Genomic DNA, 17,672 nt, shown 5'->3' with positions numbered 1-17,672 from the left:
CAAATCTCCTAAGAAACTTCTGTTAGAAAAAGGAAGAGGTAATGAAAAGGGGTGGGGGGTGAGGAGTTTCTGGAAAGGAGTGGTGTATCAGAATACTATAATTTATCTGTGACTCCCCTGCTGGATATGATTTTTGACTGATTTGATTACATCTTCTGCCCTGTTCACTGCTCCACCTGAACTGGCTTGATTCTGGACTTATTACTGAACTTTGCCTTTCGATCTCCCTCACCTGGTTTACATGACTGGTTGGCAAGGCTTTGTCAGTCTGAGCGGTGCCTCGTTACTCTGCTTCTGGATTCTGCTTGCCTGGTTTGCTTAGGTCTGCTGACCTGCATTGACCTCAAATTGCCAAATCCTTGTTCCTGGGGCCAGCCCTTCTAGGAACAGGACACAGACTGGGTAATCTCCCAAACTTAGATTCCCAGATGTTCTAGGACTACAACTCCCAGAAATCCTGGTCAGCAAAGCTAATGGTGAAGACTTCTGGGAGTTTTAGTCCAAGAACATCTGGAGACTAAATGCTGAAAACCATTGCTCTATAAAGCATATTACATACGTGAATGTATTTTAAAAATCTGCCTCTTTTTGTTACACTTTATAACTTTTATGCAGCTGGTGTCCGAAGATAGGATGCCATTGCCAGTAAACACCGATAAAGCACCTTCCCCCAGTTTTATGTGTAAAGAGTTTTCTTCAAATGACAAATTAGAAAGAAAATTAAAAATTAATAGCAAACAATGTCACACTTCAAAAATACATTTCAAAAACCTGTCTTTTTTTTTTTACCATGCAGTTTCTTCTTCCCATACTGCAGGTAATATATTAATAGAAAAGAGTCTTCTTATAACTAGTTTTATTCTATATGGAAAGACACTTACAAATCCCACAAACTGCAGTTGTTGTTTAGTCGTTAAGTCGTATCCGACTCTTTGTGACCCCACAAACTACAGTACTGGGGTTGAATAATCTAGTGTGTCCTTCTGGACACAATATTCCTATTCTGTTTCCATTAAGGGTGTTCAGGGGTACATGGTTAGTGATTCTCAAATTTTTCAATGAAAGTACAGTGCTGGGATGAATGAATAGACAATGGGGTCATTGGAAGCAGAGACACAGATGATAATTAAGTCATATACACAGGAAATGTGGAGTAATAAAGGCCAATATATTAACATAAAATGGTAGGCCATGTTAAGAGAGGAAGCTGGAGTCAAAAGACAGAAGAAAATGCACAAATTGGCACAGTGTGATCGGATGTTATTTTTTCTGGAGATGCAGAAACGTAATAAACAACAAGTGAGCCCTTCCTGTTCTTATCATACTTTTCCCCATATCAAGCTTCTTTGGCAACGGATCCTCAATAGCCCTGCACCAATATACAGTCTAGTGAAAAGCACCCAATGTGTGTCTTGGATTCTAAACATGTACAACAAATTATGGCAGGGTGGCAAACACGTGGCCTTCTAGTTCAGTGCTTCTGACATTGGAGGCCCCAGATTTTCTTGAAGCGTAACTTCCAGAAGCCCTAGTAATGCCACCAATGGACATGGCTTCTAAAAGCTATCATTCTAAACACCTGGAGCCCAAAGTGTGGAAACCTGCGTTCTACATTTCCATCAATCCCAGTCAGTATAATTGGTGGCGAGGAATGATGGGAAGTGCAGCCTGACAATGTCTGGAAGCCCACATGTTCCTTGTCCTTAACTTGTGGTACCAAAAGACTCATTGCAGTGGGTCTCAAAGGCTACAAAATCTTGCCCTAAGGAGCCAGAGTCAGCTTCATATCCTGCTAAAGGCCCATTCTGGGTAGCTTCAAGAGTATCTGAGAAGGATAGTCCATTGCATGACCACATATTCCACAGCCGCTGAACATCATCTTCTGTCGACATGCAACTCTTCCACTGTACTCTCCCTTCCCACGAGTTTCTGGCTCCAGTCCATAAATGGTGCTTAACTGAGTATCTATCAGGGATTGAGTGAAGAAAATAGTAGTTCAGATCCTGGCAATTATATCCTGCCAAGGACACCAGGAAAACTCATGGTCTCATTCTGTACTATTTATCTTTTTGAACTTTGCATGTAACAGCAACTTTGAACCATTATGAGCATCACTGCACTTCACTCCTAAACATCCCAAGCAAATTTGTGGCTAGAAACACAAGTGCAATTCATCACCCTATGATATTTCTCTCCTTCTCATCACCACCTCAACCATTTCACAAAGCCTCAAATCTATCCACCTATTCCAGCACCAAACATATCCCACAGCCAGGGGTATAACAAAACCATAAAGACATAGAAATTAATTTGTATGTAGGCTTTTTTTCTCCTGCCAAAGTTTACTAAGTACTTTGTTGTTGTTTAGTCGTTTAGTCGTGTCCCACTCTTCATGACCCCATGGACCAGAGCACGCCAGGCCCTCCTGTCTTCCAGGCCCTCCTGTCTTCAAGTACTTACAAGCACCCAATTTAAATTACATGCTAGAGATATGAACAAAACATCCTTGTCATTTAAAGTAGAGGTGGGCAAATTGTAGCCCTCTAGACTGGACTGTAATTCCCAGTAGCCCTAACCAACACTGAGGAACACTGAGAATAATGAGTCTAACATTATCTAGAGCAGTGGTTACTTGGGTAACCCAGGTGTTCTTGGACTGCAACTCCCAGAAGCCTTCACCATTAGTTGCGTTGGCTGGGGTTTTGGGAGCTGTGGTCCAAAAATTGTTGGCTTTTGTATTTCTTCCATACAGTCTAATGCTTTTAAATCTATTTTCAGTCTGCCAGCCCACTGTATGTAATTCATCTTTGTTAATTCTGAAAGTTTACCACAAAATTCCTTGTTCTGAATTAAATCCATTTACTTTCTTTAACACAGGCTGGCCACACTTAGTTTACAGCAGACCTGGGCAAAGTGTGGCTCGAAGGCCACATACGGCCCGCAAGCCGCTCCTGTCCGGCCCGCAGACAGTTTTGAACATCAAAACCATATATAGCTTTTTGTCTAAAGTTGATCAGTTGCTTATCTTTAACATACCGCAAAAAGCCTCTTTAGTATTTGTGAAGATTAACAAGTTTAAAATAAAAACAATCATAACATCACTTTCATTTATTTTTAAGTAAAGTTGGTTCGGCCCCCAAACACAGTTCAGATTTTTCATGTGCCCCCCCTATAGAAATTAATTGCCCACCCCGGTTTACAGGGAGAAGAAAATTGTTGTTGTTTGCTCTTTGTTTTAGTTACTGTTGCACCTCAGCAATTGTATTATTTCATGAACTTTAGTTCACCTCAGACTGACTTTCTTGTGAATTTTAGCAGATTAGGTTCAGCTCTGTCTTCCTGTCTTAGGCGGTCCAGTTTTACCTCAGAATTTGTTCTGGCTTTTCAGTCTTCTGTAGACTTTATTTCTATGTGGGCTTTTTATCTTTCTGTGGACTTCTATTTAGTCTGAGCCACCACAACAATCTCAGCTACCACAATCTGAGCTCCTAGAATCTGAGTTTGTCACACTCTGGACTCCCACAGACTGGATTCTGGAACTGCCGTACAGATTGGATTTCCACAGACTCTAGATTTCCACATGACTTGGTTAAAAACAATAAATAACTTTTACTAATTATAAGCATGCATATAAACTGTATTACCTAACACACTGTTTAGTTTTTCGATATGACAGACAGTCTCTGGTAAATAATTATCTTTTCTTATCCTTATATTCTTATATTTTAACAGGACCTAGTAGAGATCCTGAAGCTGAGGCTGCAATACTTTGGCCATCTCATGAGAAGAGAAGACTCCCTGGAGAAGACCCTGATGTTGGGAAAGTGTGAAGGCAAGAGGAGAAGGGGATGGCAGAGGACGAGATGGTTGGACAGTGTCATTGAAGCTACCAACATGAATTTGACCAAACTCTGGGAGGCAGTGGAAGACAGGAGGGCCTGGCATGCTCTGGTCCATGGGGTCACGAAGAGTTGGACATGACTTAATGACTAAACCAGTGGTCCCCAACCTTGGGCATCCAGATGTTCTCCCAGAAGCCTTCACCACCACCTCTTTTGGGCAGGATTTCTGGGAGTTGAAGTCCAAGAACATCTGGAGGCCCAAGGTTGGGGACCACTGGACTAAACAACAAGTATATACTATCAACTATATCTTTATTTCTGTCTGTGGTACATATTGTGTGAGAACCTGTGAGCCCTATCTTATTCTACATGTTGTCTGGATCCCTACCAGTCCCTCTCTGGATCCCTGTCTAACAGACTCCTGGCTAACACTGCCTTTTATAGTACACTGGCTTGACTACAGATACAATCTGATTGGTTAAAGACACATTCGATGCTAATACCCAATTCTGCTGCTAGCAAACACATTATAAATATTAACATACACATAAGCATAAGTTCCGTGTTGCACAAACACATAAATATCAACAAAAACACCTGGGTTACCCATGGTTGGGAAACACTCATCTAGAGCAGTGGTCCCCAACCTTGGGCTTCCAGATGTTCTTGCATTACAACTCCCAGAAGCCTTCACCACCACTTCGGCTGGCCAGGATTTCTGGGTGTTGAAGTCCAAGAACATCTGGAGGCCCAAGGTTGGGGACCACTGATCTAGAGGATTACTACCCCTCCCCCATTTAAAAGACTGGGTTAATCCAAGACATTTTGCTACCTGAGATGGAGGCAAGGATGCCCCTCCCCCACAAACCAAGATACACAAGCTCACAGGACTGGCAGAATAATCTACTTTAGCATAGAACAGTGTCCCCCTCCCCACTGCATCTGGCAGGCAGCAGGAACACCGGTATAGTTTTCTGGGGTTGGTTCAGCAGATTTAGGATTGCAGGCTTTTTGTGGCCCTCCAACTGGACAGTCTCCATTGTTATGCATATATTTTTAATAAAGTCTAGACAAATGGACAATGTTAGAATCTAAGTTGAGGCCTGCTCTATAGAGATGGAATCAACAACCTTGTGTGACTGCTCCCACAAGAAGAATTTTAGCCATTGCCTGTTCTTTAGGGCCACTTTCATGATCTTTTGACAAATTTTACAGTTCTGGGTTTGATGACCTTCACACAAGCAGCAGAGACACTTCTTGTGACTGTCAGTTAAAGGCATCTTGCCTCCACAAGAGGAAACATTACTTTACTGGGGGCTTAAGAGGCCATAAATAGTGACAATGACAATGATGAATGACATGATTTTTTTCTTTTAGACGACAAAGAATAAAAATGAAGATGAAATAAATTATAAGTCAAGTAACATACAAAAAGAAGGAAGAACTATTTCAAAGACAGAATACTCATTCTGAACGTTCGAAAGATGCGGCCTAGTCAGCAGTTAGAGGAAATGGAGGAGTGACTGTTGGGTGAAGTGGCATATTACCTGAGAGAAAACGCTAAACGTTCTAGAATGTCCCTGAGACTGACTGCACACATGCATAAGTACCCATCTGTGTAAATTACAGAGACCATGAAGAACTGAAAATTAGCTTGCTTTGTCTTGGGACTGGTATCCAGGCCTTAAACATGGAATTCTTTTGAAGTCTGATTTTTCAAGCATGAAAGTTTCCTTGAATCCCTTCCCTCAAATGCTAATATGTCTTCAGCAATAATCATGGGCTAGTCCTAATGCCTGTTTATGCCCCCAAACGTCTTGTTCCAGGCTAGAGAGTACCAGATTCTTTTGGTGAAGCAGTGCCAGAGTCCAAAATAAGATTCAAGCAGTCAAGAGTATAGCTAACTTGCTTCAGAATCCAACTACAAGATCACCTCTTCAGGCAAAGAAGATGGAGGGATTGAGGGCTCCTCGGTCTCATCTTTCATGGAAGTCTCTGCTGAAGTGGCTTCTCAGCAGGGATGACACCATATCATGGGACACCCCCCTTCTTTGACAGCAGGGGGTCTGGGCCCTGGGCCATCATAATACGTACAAAGGAAGCAAAAAGACTGGCCCTGTGATTACTGGAATTTCTTACATAACTCTTCAGGATGAACTCTGTCTAGATTAACTCTCTTTCAAGTAGACCTACACAGCCAGACTCATATTTCAGGCACTAACAACACAATCATATGCATGATTATGCACAATATCATTGGCACGGTGACAATGAAAAGAGAGCCAAGCACTATGCTGCGAATGGTGAGTGGATCAGCTGGTTCCGGGGGGGGGGGAGGAATGGGCCTCCATGGCACCTGTGGTGCCACTATTCATATCCGCATCCCCAGGGATATGAATACAAATACAGTGGTGCCTCGCATAACGAGCATACCATTTAACGACGAATCCGCATAGCGACGCGTTTTTTGCGATCGCTTTTGTGATCGCATTGTGATGTTTAAATAGGCAAAACATCGCATTGCGATGATCGGCAAGTGTTTTGCTTACCGATCTTCGTATTGCGATGTTTTAGAAACAGCTGATCGGTGGTTCCAAAATGGCCACCGGATCAACAAAATGGCTGCCCGCAGCGTTTTCGTGCCGATTCCTCGTTTACCAAGGCGGCGAAAATGGTGGCCCTATGGAGAATTCCTGCTTAGCGGTGAGTTTATCCCCCATAGGAATGCATTAAACGGAGTTTAATGCGTTCCTATGGGGTTTTTATTTCCGTATAGCGACATTTCCGGATAGTGACGATTTATCCGGAACGGATTATCGTCGCTATGTGGGGCACCACTGTAGTCCCTGTCTGGTGAGTAGCATCCTGAAAAATACTAGGGCTTATTTTCAGGTTAGGTCTTATTTTCAGGGAAACAGGGTAGTCAGGCCTTCCCTACAGCCATCGCCTACCCTATTTTCCTTTTCTCTTTTCCATCTTGGATACTGTTGTTACAGTAATTTGGGTCGTATTTTTAGTACATTTATATTTTCATAGTTTATTTTTTCTGTAAACCGCCCAGGGTAGACACATTCTAGATGGGCAGTATATAAGTCTAAATAAATAAATAAATAAATACACCCAGAATGTCCATTTTAAATTCAGTAGACCACAATTACATTTGAGTACAACTATTGGACATGGTGGCACTGTGGGCTAAACCGCAGAAGCCTCTGTGTGCTGCAGGGTCAGAAGACCAGCAGTTGTAAGATCAAATCCACGTGACTGAGTGAGCTCCCATCGCTTTGTCCCAGCTCGCCAACCTAGCAGTTCGAAAGCATGTAAATGCAAGTAGATAAATAGGTACCATCTCGGTGGGAAGGTAAACAGCGTTCCGAATCCAAGTCGCGCTGGCCACGTGACAACGGAAACTGTCTTCGGACAAACGCTGGCTCTACGGCTTGGAAATGGGGATGAGCACGGCCCCCTAGAGTCGAAAACGACTGACTAAAATGTCAAGGGGAACCTTTACCTTTTATTGGCCTCTAATGACCACAGTACAATGGGAAATAATGTATCTGAGCTGCAAACATTTTGGCTATGCATTTATAAACAATTACAAAATTGAATCCAAGAAACGATACCATAATATTAATTTACTTTTAAATATTCCAATAACTGACATATATTATAAATCTCACATGCATCTCTGAGATTTACATGTGTCACCACCCTTATTACAATTGTCCTTTCTTTTTAAAAGCAAAGCAAAAAGCGTGCTGCTTATATACCGCCCCATAGTGCTTCAAGCACTCTCTGGGCAGTTTACAAGTTAGTTATGCAGGCTACACATTGCCCCCCCCCAGCAAGCTGGGTACTCATTTTACCGACCTCAGAAGGATGGAAGGCTGAGTCAACCTTGAGCCGGCTACCTGGGATTTGAACCCCAGGTCGTGAGCACAGTTTTGGCTGCAGTACAGCGGTTTAAAGCACTAAGGTGCTAACAACTTGTAGCAATGTACTGATACAATAGTTACATATTTTGTGGCTGTTGCAATAATTTAGGTTGATATTGCTATTTAGGTTGGGATCTTTCCCACACACATAGCAACATTCTTTCCCACACACATTCACTTTCATTGTAATGAAAGTGAATGAGGACTTACCTCTTGCATTTCCTAGTGTTTGACAATCAAGATCGTCATCAATGAATTCCTCACCCTGGATGATGTTTTGTGTGTCCTCTCTGTGGTTTACTGGGCTTGTCATCTCTTGCTCTTTTTCATTTTGCATTTGGGCATACACATTTCGGCCGGGTAATTTCCTTAAATGCAGAAGACAGACTTTGAATGTTGTATTATATTAGGCTTAGCCTTCAAGGAAGATCCATTTGGGTAATTTCTCACAACAGATATGCATCTAATTGTTCAGATACCATCAAACTGAGCGGCTGGATGTACTTTTTGATTCTGTGTGGAACCAGTGTAAGCCAGAAACATTTTTACATTTGGATAGGGATGAGCAGCCCAACACAGACCTCCAAGTGAATCTGTTTTAATTGTTGTTAGAAGCACAGAAAACACATATTCCATGCTTTGCAAATAGTTTTGAATTAACAGCACTGAGTCAAGTAAAAAACAGATTCTACTTGAAGACGTTTCCAGCAGTCAGGTAGCAAATCCAGATAGTATTCCCACTGTACTTTTTAAAACCTTGCAAGTCACAGACAGGAAGTGAAACCATCCTACGTTTTATTAAATGTAGAAAGACAGCATTTGTGACATAAACAGTTGAATAGAAATGTTTTTCTAGCCTCCACTTGGATTCCCAGTGCCATGCCACAGACACTCACTAGGCATGCATATACTGAGCTCCTAGACAGAAAGCTCTCAGCACAATCAAACAAAATGCAGCTTTTCCATCTTTCCCTATTTAATATTTTGTTTGGTCTTTATTTGCAGAAAGCAAAAGAGAGAAGCAGCAGTGGGAAAATATGAGAGGGTCCATAAGTGGAAAGTGGTGACTTTTGAGACCCTCTATAAAATTCCCCAAATGCATCAAGACAGTCACACAATAAAAGCTGCATCTGGAAGCAGCTATCAAAGGAAGCTTTGCAGTGAATTTCTGTTAATTGGTCAAGCCTTGAAACAAATGATTGCCCTGACTTTCTGCTTATTCATTATCATGAACAACAAATCTTTAGTAGCTTGAATTAGTATGACCTGTGACTATAATTAAGATCATCTGAAGACTACGCCCCTAATTCCTACAATGCTGATGTTTATTATAAAACAGAAGAGCAGGCAACCACTGAAGGAAAAAAGGACACATTTGTTCCAATGCCACAGTGTTTTGACTGAATGCAGAATGCTCCATGGCAGCTGCATTATGCTCAGTATCTTCTGCTTTTATTGCCTTCCTCTAGTACAATCAGAGTGAACTGCAGCAATCCCTCCAGCTTCTGAGACGTCCTCTCAGGTTGAGGCAGACCAGAATAAATCTGTCAAAATTCAGCAGAGTAAAAGACACCACTAACCTCTGCTGTACTCCAACATCCCTTGCCCTTTCAAAGGTCTTGATTATGCAAGGGGTGCTTTCACTTATCCCTTCCCAGATCAGTGGGCTTCCATTTTTGGGATGTAGATGCAAGGCAGCAGTATGAAACAGTTCAGGTAGGGGGGCAAGAGATCTCTATTTTAGGAAAAGCATAAAACGACTGCCCTTACTCTAATGGCCTTGCTTTATTTTCAGACAAAGTCTTGCTTCAGTTTTACCCTGTCCACCCCACAGAGGGGATCTTAGGCAATCTCCAGAAATGCTTCTATGCCTGCTGAAAGCCATGGCTCCAATGTGGAGTCCTGAAGGAATGGAACATCATCCCATCCCTAGTGAAGCACAGAAACCAGGACATGGTTTATAGCAGAAGAACACTGCATTCCCTAGGCTGTAGTCTGGCTGGCTGGGGTGGGACAAGCCAACCATGTGGGAGAGTTAGACTGAAGCTGGTATGGGTTTCAGTCCCTGAAATTTGACCTTCTCTTTTTGCTGCCAGACACATTTTGTCATTTCTTCTTTTCCCAGCACCACTGTAGGTTACTGGAGGGGGAAATCAATCACTCTTTATCCTTGCAGAGGTTTGTTAAAGTCAGTCCTGTCCCTCGTTTAAAATTTTCAAATGTGGAGGTAGTGATTTCCAGATGATACCAGTTTTAAACATGTAATCTCTCCCAATGCCATATATAAGATTGCTTGCCTTTTAAACTTGTAGAGGATGATAGCTCCTACAGCCACCAGGCAGATGACAAAAAGGACCATTATCGCCCAGTACCCTCCGCCTCCTCCAATACTCTGAGAATCTGAAATTAAAGACCCACACTGATAAATTCAGTCCTGAGTACAGTGTAATGTTCTCTGCTTAGCATTAGCCACAAATGTTTAAACCACACTTGTATACATTATCTACTCAGCCTGCAGCATACATGGGGCTATACTATTTATATAGCAGTCCTGAAAGATCTCAAAGGTCAGATCACATGCTATGGAAAATGTGCATTTCCTCCTCTGACAATGTCATCTTTACAGACATGCAAATCTTGTGTTAGAACAAAGTATTTTCCTCTTTAGGGTACACTGTTTCTCTATAAGGAATCTGAGTCTCATCTACTGAGGCCCCAAGACACCACCTAGTTAAATTATGCCATCTCATTGTGGGTCATCATCCGTTTTCACTTTTTCATCTTTCATTGCCAGGAAAAGGTGCTCAGTAGTGGTGTAGGGAAGGAGAGGAACTTCAGTGGACCTGCTATGAGCCAATATCTGGAACAGCCTTTGGGCTGCATTATGCTTTTGCAAGGAAGATTTCCATCCCTTGCAGTAAAGAGCCTAGTGTTGGATTTTACCCTGGAAGAATACCACCTACAAAAAGACTATTAAAAAAGGGTAGAAGACTTACCTGAATCAGAGCTATCTAAGGTCACAAAGACCCACTGCCCTCCTCTCATGAAGAAACTGATGTTTTGGGCATTTAAAGACTGTTTAATAGCAGATATTCTCTGGAAACAAGAAAAATAATGTTAGTGAAGTTCTACCCAAGGAATTATGAGAACATCAACTATAACCATGCTAAGTTCACAATATTTCAAGAAAATCAGAACAGGAAGGGAGTGGGAAAGTCTTCTTAGGATTCTGTAGGCACCAACAAAGGCTTGATAGGCACAGAATTTTTCCATATCTCATCACAAATTTTCAAAGATCAGTGTCTTGCACTACTTCCAAGGATGGTGAGAAATCAGAACAATAGCCCACAGACCCCTGAATCTACAACCAATTCAATACAACATAATGGATATTCTCCATCCTACACCCTCAATGCAGGCACCACATGGGCTGAGCAGACTGAAATGACTATTCCCCCACCAGTACTCAAGGCCTCTATGGATGAGGAGGGTGTAACTTGTCAAACTTGTACACAGGGAAGGATACAATAATACAGAAAGAGTTAGGAAGGTACAAGAGCCATCATGAGTTAGCTGTTTCTAGGATAAAGTAAACAATGGGGTTGTCTCCCAAAGTACCTTTAAAGTGCTTGTAGGCTGAGGATTCCTACTGCCTACAACGGAAAGGTTTTTTTTCTAACAGATTTTCTCTGGGAATTAAAAAGGGATAAGAAATGCTGTGAAAACATGGGAGGGCTGCAAACTGAACACCATGCTGGTTAGATCCTTGTAAATTGTAGTGAACCAGGCAGTCTGGGGTCATGATGATAGTGCAGTTGGGCAGCAGACTTTAGAGAAAACTTTGATTAGAAATGAGGGTTGGACTTGATGGCTTTATAGGCTCCTTCCAACTCAATTACTCTATGATTCTAAGACACTGGACTTCGCTTGATTGGGGTGAAATAAGTCAATGGGGAGTATACTTTGAATTAATACTAATATGTCAGCTTACCTTGTCAGCAGACATGGTTCTCTTCCTTTTTGAGTGGTTTGTGGATAGAAGAACATGTAAACTAGCAGTTGTGGGTAGTCCAGGTTTCACTACTGTCACCAGACTGTCTTCGGGTATACCTGTTTCCTGAAGGGAGGCAGGGGGAAATCCAGAAATGTACTGAGTCTGTTTAGCTACCTTTGAACTGCTTTACTACAGCTCCTTTTAACATGTTTATTTCATTAGTCAAGCTCTGAAAAGTACCTTGATAAAAAAGAACAATCCTCATTAGAAATATTATTAGAACATTTTGGGAGAGCTATAATAATAAAAGAATATGTGTGCTTGTTAGCCACAGCCATAGGTCTAAGACCATGGGATCTAAACACCCAAAATTTGGCATGCATATCAAGGTTACTTTAGGAATATGCATCTGGGAGTTATTTGCTAAAGTAAAATTAAATTTAATCATATGTTTGAAACCTGCCATATCATCTTCAGGTGTCAATTGCCCCTAGGAGGGGTACTTATGTTTATAGTAGATGAGGTTTGAAGCCATCTAGCTGGAGTCTAAACAGCACAATTGTAGAACTGTCTCCTGCCTGCTGCTATAATTGCACAACAGGATTTCAGCAATTTAGTCCAAGTATCTTGCAGATTCATCAGAGCATTAGTTGCTTGCACCAGTGACAGGTCTTCTGTTGTGTGGTACACAGCAACATTATAAACAATCAACACATCATTATGCAATCTGATCTTATGAACATTGCCTTAGAAGCAAGACTTTATGTGTTTTAAGGGACTATTCCAGATAAATCTAACATCTTTTACAGTTCTAGTTTTTGGAGCTGTAGCTGAATTAGTCTCTGCAAGTGTTTCAACAAGAAATACAAAACAAAACAAAAGCAAAAATGAAAGACATTGTGGCACTTTAAAGAGTAACTGCTATAGTTTAATGTAGGCTTACATGGAACATGGCCCATTTCTTCAGACATATGAATTAGAACACAGAAAGTGTGTGGTAAAACATTCACTAAGAGACAGTAGTGTTTGGTTGCATTTTACACCTGGGAATGATTTATGATTGCTGCCTGGTATTCAGGTTTACTGAAGCTTGAAGTTCTGTAAACATATGTACATTTATTCCAGATAAGTGTACTGTATATAAGATTCCACTCTGATTTCCAATATAATAAGTAATGTGTGTTTAGGAGTCAAAGGACTTTATTTGCTTTTTGGTGGGAGGCATGTGGCAGGAATGTAGACTGATATGTCCAAAATGTTCAGAAGCAATTTTGAGGATCACAGTTGTGAGGTGATACCTCATGAGGCAAAACCATTACTACTGTATATCACAAAATGAACGGTCTGCTAATTTTTTATGACTAGCATTCATGTCTGTGCAGTGGGAAATATTTTAGACAAATAACAGAACTAGCCAACAGAAGTAAATTAACAGCTTCCATTTAATTTAATTTAATCTCATTTCTGAGATATGCACGATGGAGGGTGTACAGGCAGAGCTACCAACCAAACAGCACAACTTTGAATGTTCTAGAACAGGAACTCCATGGACAGAAGAACTGAGTTGTGGGATCCACAGGAAGCACAAAGAATAGGGAAAGTAGCATACTTCTGGATTTATATCTGTCTCTATTACAAAAAGGCATTTTTCCACTCTTGGTGTTTTTCAACAGGGGGTCATATAATTCTTCTGTGTTGCTAGATTTACCATATTTCCCTTTTGTTAAAAATATGATTTAATGCTGAAAATAGAGAATTACATCTCTGGGAACCTCCAGACACATGCTTCTCCTGTAAAACAAGGTGGACCTTATTTTGGTTTTAATCAAACAAAGAGTGGTCCTGAGTTGGCTAGATAGGCGGGATATAAATAAAATAAATAAATAAATAAAATAAATAACTTTGTGAATCCCAGAATTGAGAAAGGCCAAAAAGGTGGTAGGAAATGTTTCCCAGACCCTCTCCAGTTGTACATTTCTGCAATAAAGGGACAGTGAAAAGAACTGTTCATTACCACCTCTATAGGCAACAAAGAATTTCAGTCCATTCTCTAAAGTGCTCGCCTTCAAGTATAGCTTAAAATAACACACCCAGAGTGGGAATTTTTCTCAGCCAACATCACCTTCAGCTTGTACAAGAATCTATAATTTATCTATACTCAATCAAACAGAGCACCTTGGAAATCTGCTGTGTTACTACACGGCCAATGTCCTCCCGCCAGGCAGGTATGTTTGGGTTGTAGAAGTCCAGATGTTCAGAAAATCTTAGAGAAAGTACTTGAAAATGATCTGGTAACAGGTAGGAAAAATAGGACCAAATGATAAACCAAAAAGACAAGTTTGACTTTTACAAAAGGAATTATTTATCTATTATTTATTCATTCAAAGGAGCCCACCAAGGTTCCCAAAGCAATTATTAAATTAGTAGATTAAGAGACTCAACAACAAATAAAAACATTCAAAAACAGATATAAAACATTTAAAACATATCTGACACACTTAAAACAGTTCAAAATATTCAGAGGTTTGTTCTAAAAGCTCGTTCTAGATTCCAAAGTTCTTTGGAACAGTATTGTTTTAGCCACTTGTCAGAAGCTCCACAGAAATTCAGTCAGCCATATTTTCCTTGGAAGGAGATTCCACAGTTGGGGTGCTGCTCCCAAGGAGCCCTGTATCATATATCTACAACCTACCACTCAGGATAGTGGGACATGTAAAAGGATTTCTGTTGAGATTCTCAGACTCTAGGCATGTATGCCAAAGAGAAGGCAGTCTTTCTGATATTCTGGCCCAAACACATTTAGAATTTCACAGATGAGAACCAGTACTGTACCTTGAACTGAGTGTAGAAACAAATCTGAAACTATGCAAACAGCAATTCTGAGACAATGCAAAAAAATTATATTCAAAAAGTGTCTGCCTACAAATAGCATCCTAAAATCTTCTAATCCATTTCTTACTAACTTAAATTCTTGATACAAAATAAAAACAATTAAGGGGAGAATTACACCTTGCACACACATTCCTGCAACAAAACCCTGACAGCTAGTGAAGAAGCTGAATTATTTCTCCAAAGACTAATGGGTACCAGCAGTACTCATTTTCACAGCTGAGGCACATAAAGAGCTGTGGAAATTCAGAGGACCATAAGCTTCAGTCTGAGCAGACTCCGACTGCAATAGGCTGAAAAAGGTGGTAAAATCAGCAAAATATATAAAATGGTATAGTGTGAAGGAAAGTATCTCACCCAAAACCTGGACTATCTTGGAATCCTGGAGCATGGAGTTCCCACAGGAAGCCTGAATTGTAACTCTCACTTCCCCAACATCCGCAAAACTGGTTACCAAATAGTTTTCCAGTGAAAGAACTGGCTAAAAACAGGTGAGAAAGGGAGGTGGGATGAAAGCTTGAGATTAACCTGAAATTGAGGGCAGTGGGTTCAAGGACAGCAAACCTAGATAGATTTCAGGGAGAACAAAAGGGTTTGAAAGAGTTTACCACTGGTAGTGGTATCCATGGAAACAGCTTTTTTTTCTTTACAGTGTTTTTTTTTTTTACAAGTGCCATTGCCAAAGGAGTCTATGGAGGATGTTTACTTGGGAGGCCCAAATCAGGCAGTTTTACTATTTTTGTTCTTCAGAATCCCCCAGACGTTCTGACATTCCTGGACATTCTGCAAAACAAACAGGTTGGTTGCAAATTGCCCCCTACCCCAAAACTGGAGGAAGGATTTGCAGTTATGTCACCTATAATAAATGACTTTCTAGCATGTGTTTAGGGCCACCAAGTAGCATAGGACAGCTAACAGGCAAAAGTGTCACATAATACTTTAGTTATATACGTATGAGGTGGCCAAAGGGAAGGGTTTTTTAATCTATAAAGTAAGTAATTACCTTGCATTATTTTCTGTTCAACCCCCCAAGACAACTAAAGTAGCTTGTAACTAATCAGTCATGTGACACATTACTTTTGCCACTCCCCAGGGCATCCAGTTTTAGGCACACATTTGTTTACATGTACCTGAAACCGGGCAGGAATAAAGAAGGGAGGAATCATTTTACAAAATGATAAACAACCCTCACTCAGTCCTGCTACTATTCTCTCCAAAACTGTAATCTCCAGTGATGACCGCCATACTTTTTTTCTCACATACACCTGTAACTCCCAGTCTGCCTCTGTAATGCTATATGACAGAAAGAGTTTTGCCTTGCAGTCAACTCATTTCCCTTGACCCCAAATGCTACACACTGTTAAAAAAAAACCTCCCAAGCTATTTGAGCATTGTTTGGTACATGTTAGCCCAATGAACACGTAAAAAAATAAAATAAATCAAAGACCTGGCATTGTAAGTAATAAAAGTAAAATACTCAGTCTACTTGTAAAGGGAATGGTTATTTGCATTCACACAGGACTGAAAAGGACAAAAGTACTTCAATACTAGTAAAAAGCACCAAAGTAACACAAGCTGCCTAGAGTGGTCTTTTAGACCATATGGGCGGGGTATAAATCAAATAAATAAAATAAATAAATAAATACATGTTTTCTGGGAAGGGAGGATGCAGCTGTTTTCATCGCTTGACATGCTTTCTGCTTAGGCAAATCCCCAAATGTATTTAGTTTCATGTGTCTCTTGGATACAAGCATTTCCAAGTATTAGGGAGTGGGTGGCAGATGGCTGGGTGCCAGGTCCCCCAAGCATGCATAGTTGCAGAACAAAGGAAGATTATGTCATGGTGAGAATCATTTCCAATTGGAAGGAACTCTCTGGGTCTGCCAAGAGCTTCCTATTTGAAGTGCCCATAACATCTTGTCATTTAAAATTGTATCCAGTCGACACTGGTTATTCTGCCTTTTTCTCTTCAATTATTTTTAATTGAATGCAGAAGTAGTGGGCAAACAAGGGAGGGTACAAAGTAGAAATTTCAATGTTTGTGCCCCCTCTATAAAACACAGTCAACCCTTGACTTACGAACAGCCCTAGTTATGAACATTTTGACTTACGAACTGCTCTGATAGGAAAATATGGACTTGGCTTGCGAACTTGGATTCTAGTTACGAATGGGGAAAAAAGTGTGGGGAAGGCAGGGAAAGCGGGAAATTTGAACTTTCAGTTAGCGAAGAGGCTGCTTGTCTGCTTCCTCGCTCGTCCAAGCAGTTAGAGAGTGGGAAGAGAAGCCTGGGACTGCCTGGTACTGTAATTTAAAATTTTAGTTTAAAAGGTGCTTTGTTTGGATTAAACAGTGCTTGGGTAAAAGGGAGCTCGGTTTGAGTTAAAACCTGCTTAGGTAAAAACGTGCTTGGTTGCTTTAAAAGCTGCTTGTTTTGATTTAAAAGGTGCCTGGATGAAAAGGTGCCTGTTTTGGTGTAAAAGGTGCTTGATTTTAAAAGTGTTCTTTTAAAACAGTGTTCATTCATTCCCTCTGTGGTTTCCTGCCTTTTTTTTAACCTACGCCATCTTAGGTTAAAAAAAGAAAGAGAAAAATTCTGCCCCTAGTGGTAGGAACGGATTAACCGACTTTGCATGAGTTCCTATGGGAATTAATGCTTCGATTTACAAACTGCCCTTCGATCTAAGAACCAAAAACATCTGGAACGGATTAATCCGTTTTCAATGCATTCCTATGGGAAATGCTGATTCGAGTTACGAACTTTTCGACTTACAAACTTCCTTCCGGAATGGATTAAGTTCGTAAGTCGAGGGTTGACTGTACAATGAATGAGAAACATACACTACCACTCATTTTTCTTGTTCAGTATTTATACACAGGAAGAGCGAAATGCAGAGCATAAAGGTTGCTTTTGAGTGTCAGGGGGAGATTTAGAAAAAGATATGTTAAACTGGTCAGATTGAGAAATTTAGCCCATTTCTATCACATGACCATGCACTACAAGAGATGGGTTT

The 17,672-nt window shown here is 40.8% G+C and overlaps 1 protein-coding gene across 4 annotated transcripts in view; it reads right to left on the bottom strand.

The window, feature by feature from the left end:
- Nucleotides 1-17,672, bottom strand: part of SORCS2 (sortilin related VPS10 domain containing receptor 2) — a 172,409-nt gene that overhangs the window by 5,667 nt on the left and 149,070 nt on the right. For 2 of the 4 annotated variants that reach the window (XM_078392552.1, XM_078392553.1), the window contains 7 exons: nucleotides 15,018-15,141; nucleotides 13,947-14,059; nucleotides 11,769-11,894; nucleotides 10,774-10,873; nucleotides 10,075-10,177; nucleotides 7,988-8,145; nucleotides 6,185-7,308 (listed from right to left, as the gene is read on the bottom strand). In XM_078392552.1, the coding sequence (XP_078248678.1) occupies nucleotides 7,145-7,308; nucleotides 7,988-8,145; nucleotides 10,075-10,177; nucleotides 10,774-10,873; nucleotides 11,769-11,894; nucleotides 13,947-14,059; nucleotides 15,018-15,141 (888 nt within the window). In that variant the 3' untranslated portion in view covers nucleotides 6,185-7,144. Of the gene's footprint in view, nucleotides 1-6,184; nucleotides 7,309-7,987; nucleotides 8,146-10,074; nucleotides 10,178-10,773; nucleotides 10,874-11,768; nucleotides 11,895-13,946; nucleotides 14,060-15,017; nucleotides 15,142-17,672 lie in introns of those variants that run through there. The other 2 variants (XM_020790539.3, XM_020790538.3) reach the window with 2 other exon arrangements.

Source organism: Pogona vitticeps, chromosome 4 (assembly GCF_051106095.1).
Source record: "Pogona vitticeps strain Pit_001003342236 chromosome 4, PviZW2.1, whole genome shotgun sequence".
NCBI classification, from domain to species: domain Eukaryota; kingdom Metazoa; phylum Chordata; class Lepidosauria; order Squamata; family Agamidae; genus Pogona; species Pogona vitticeps.
This window is presented reverse-complemented; position numbering and strand designations above follow the sequence as displayed.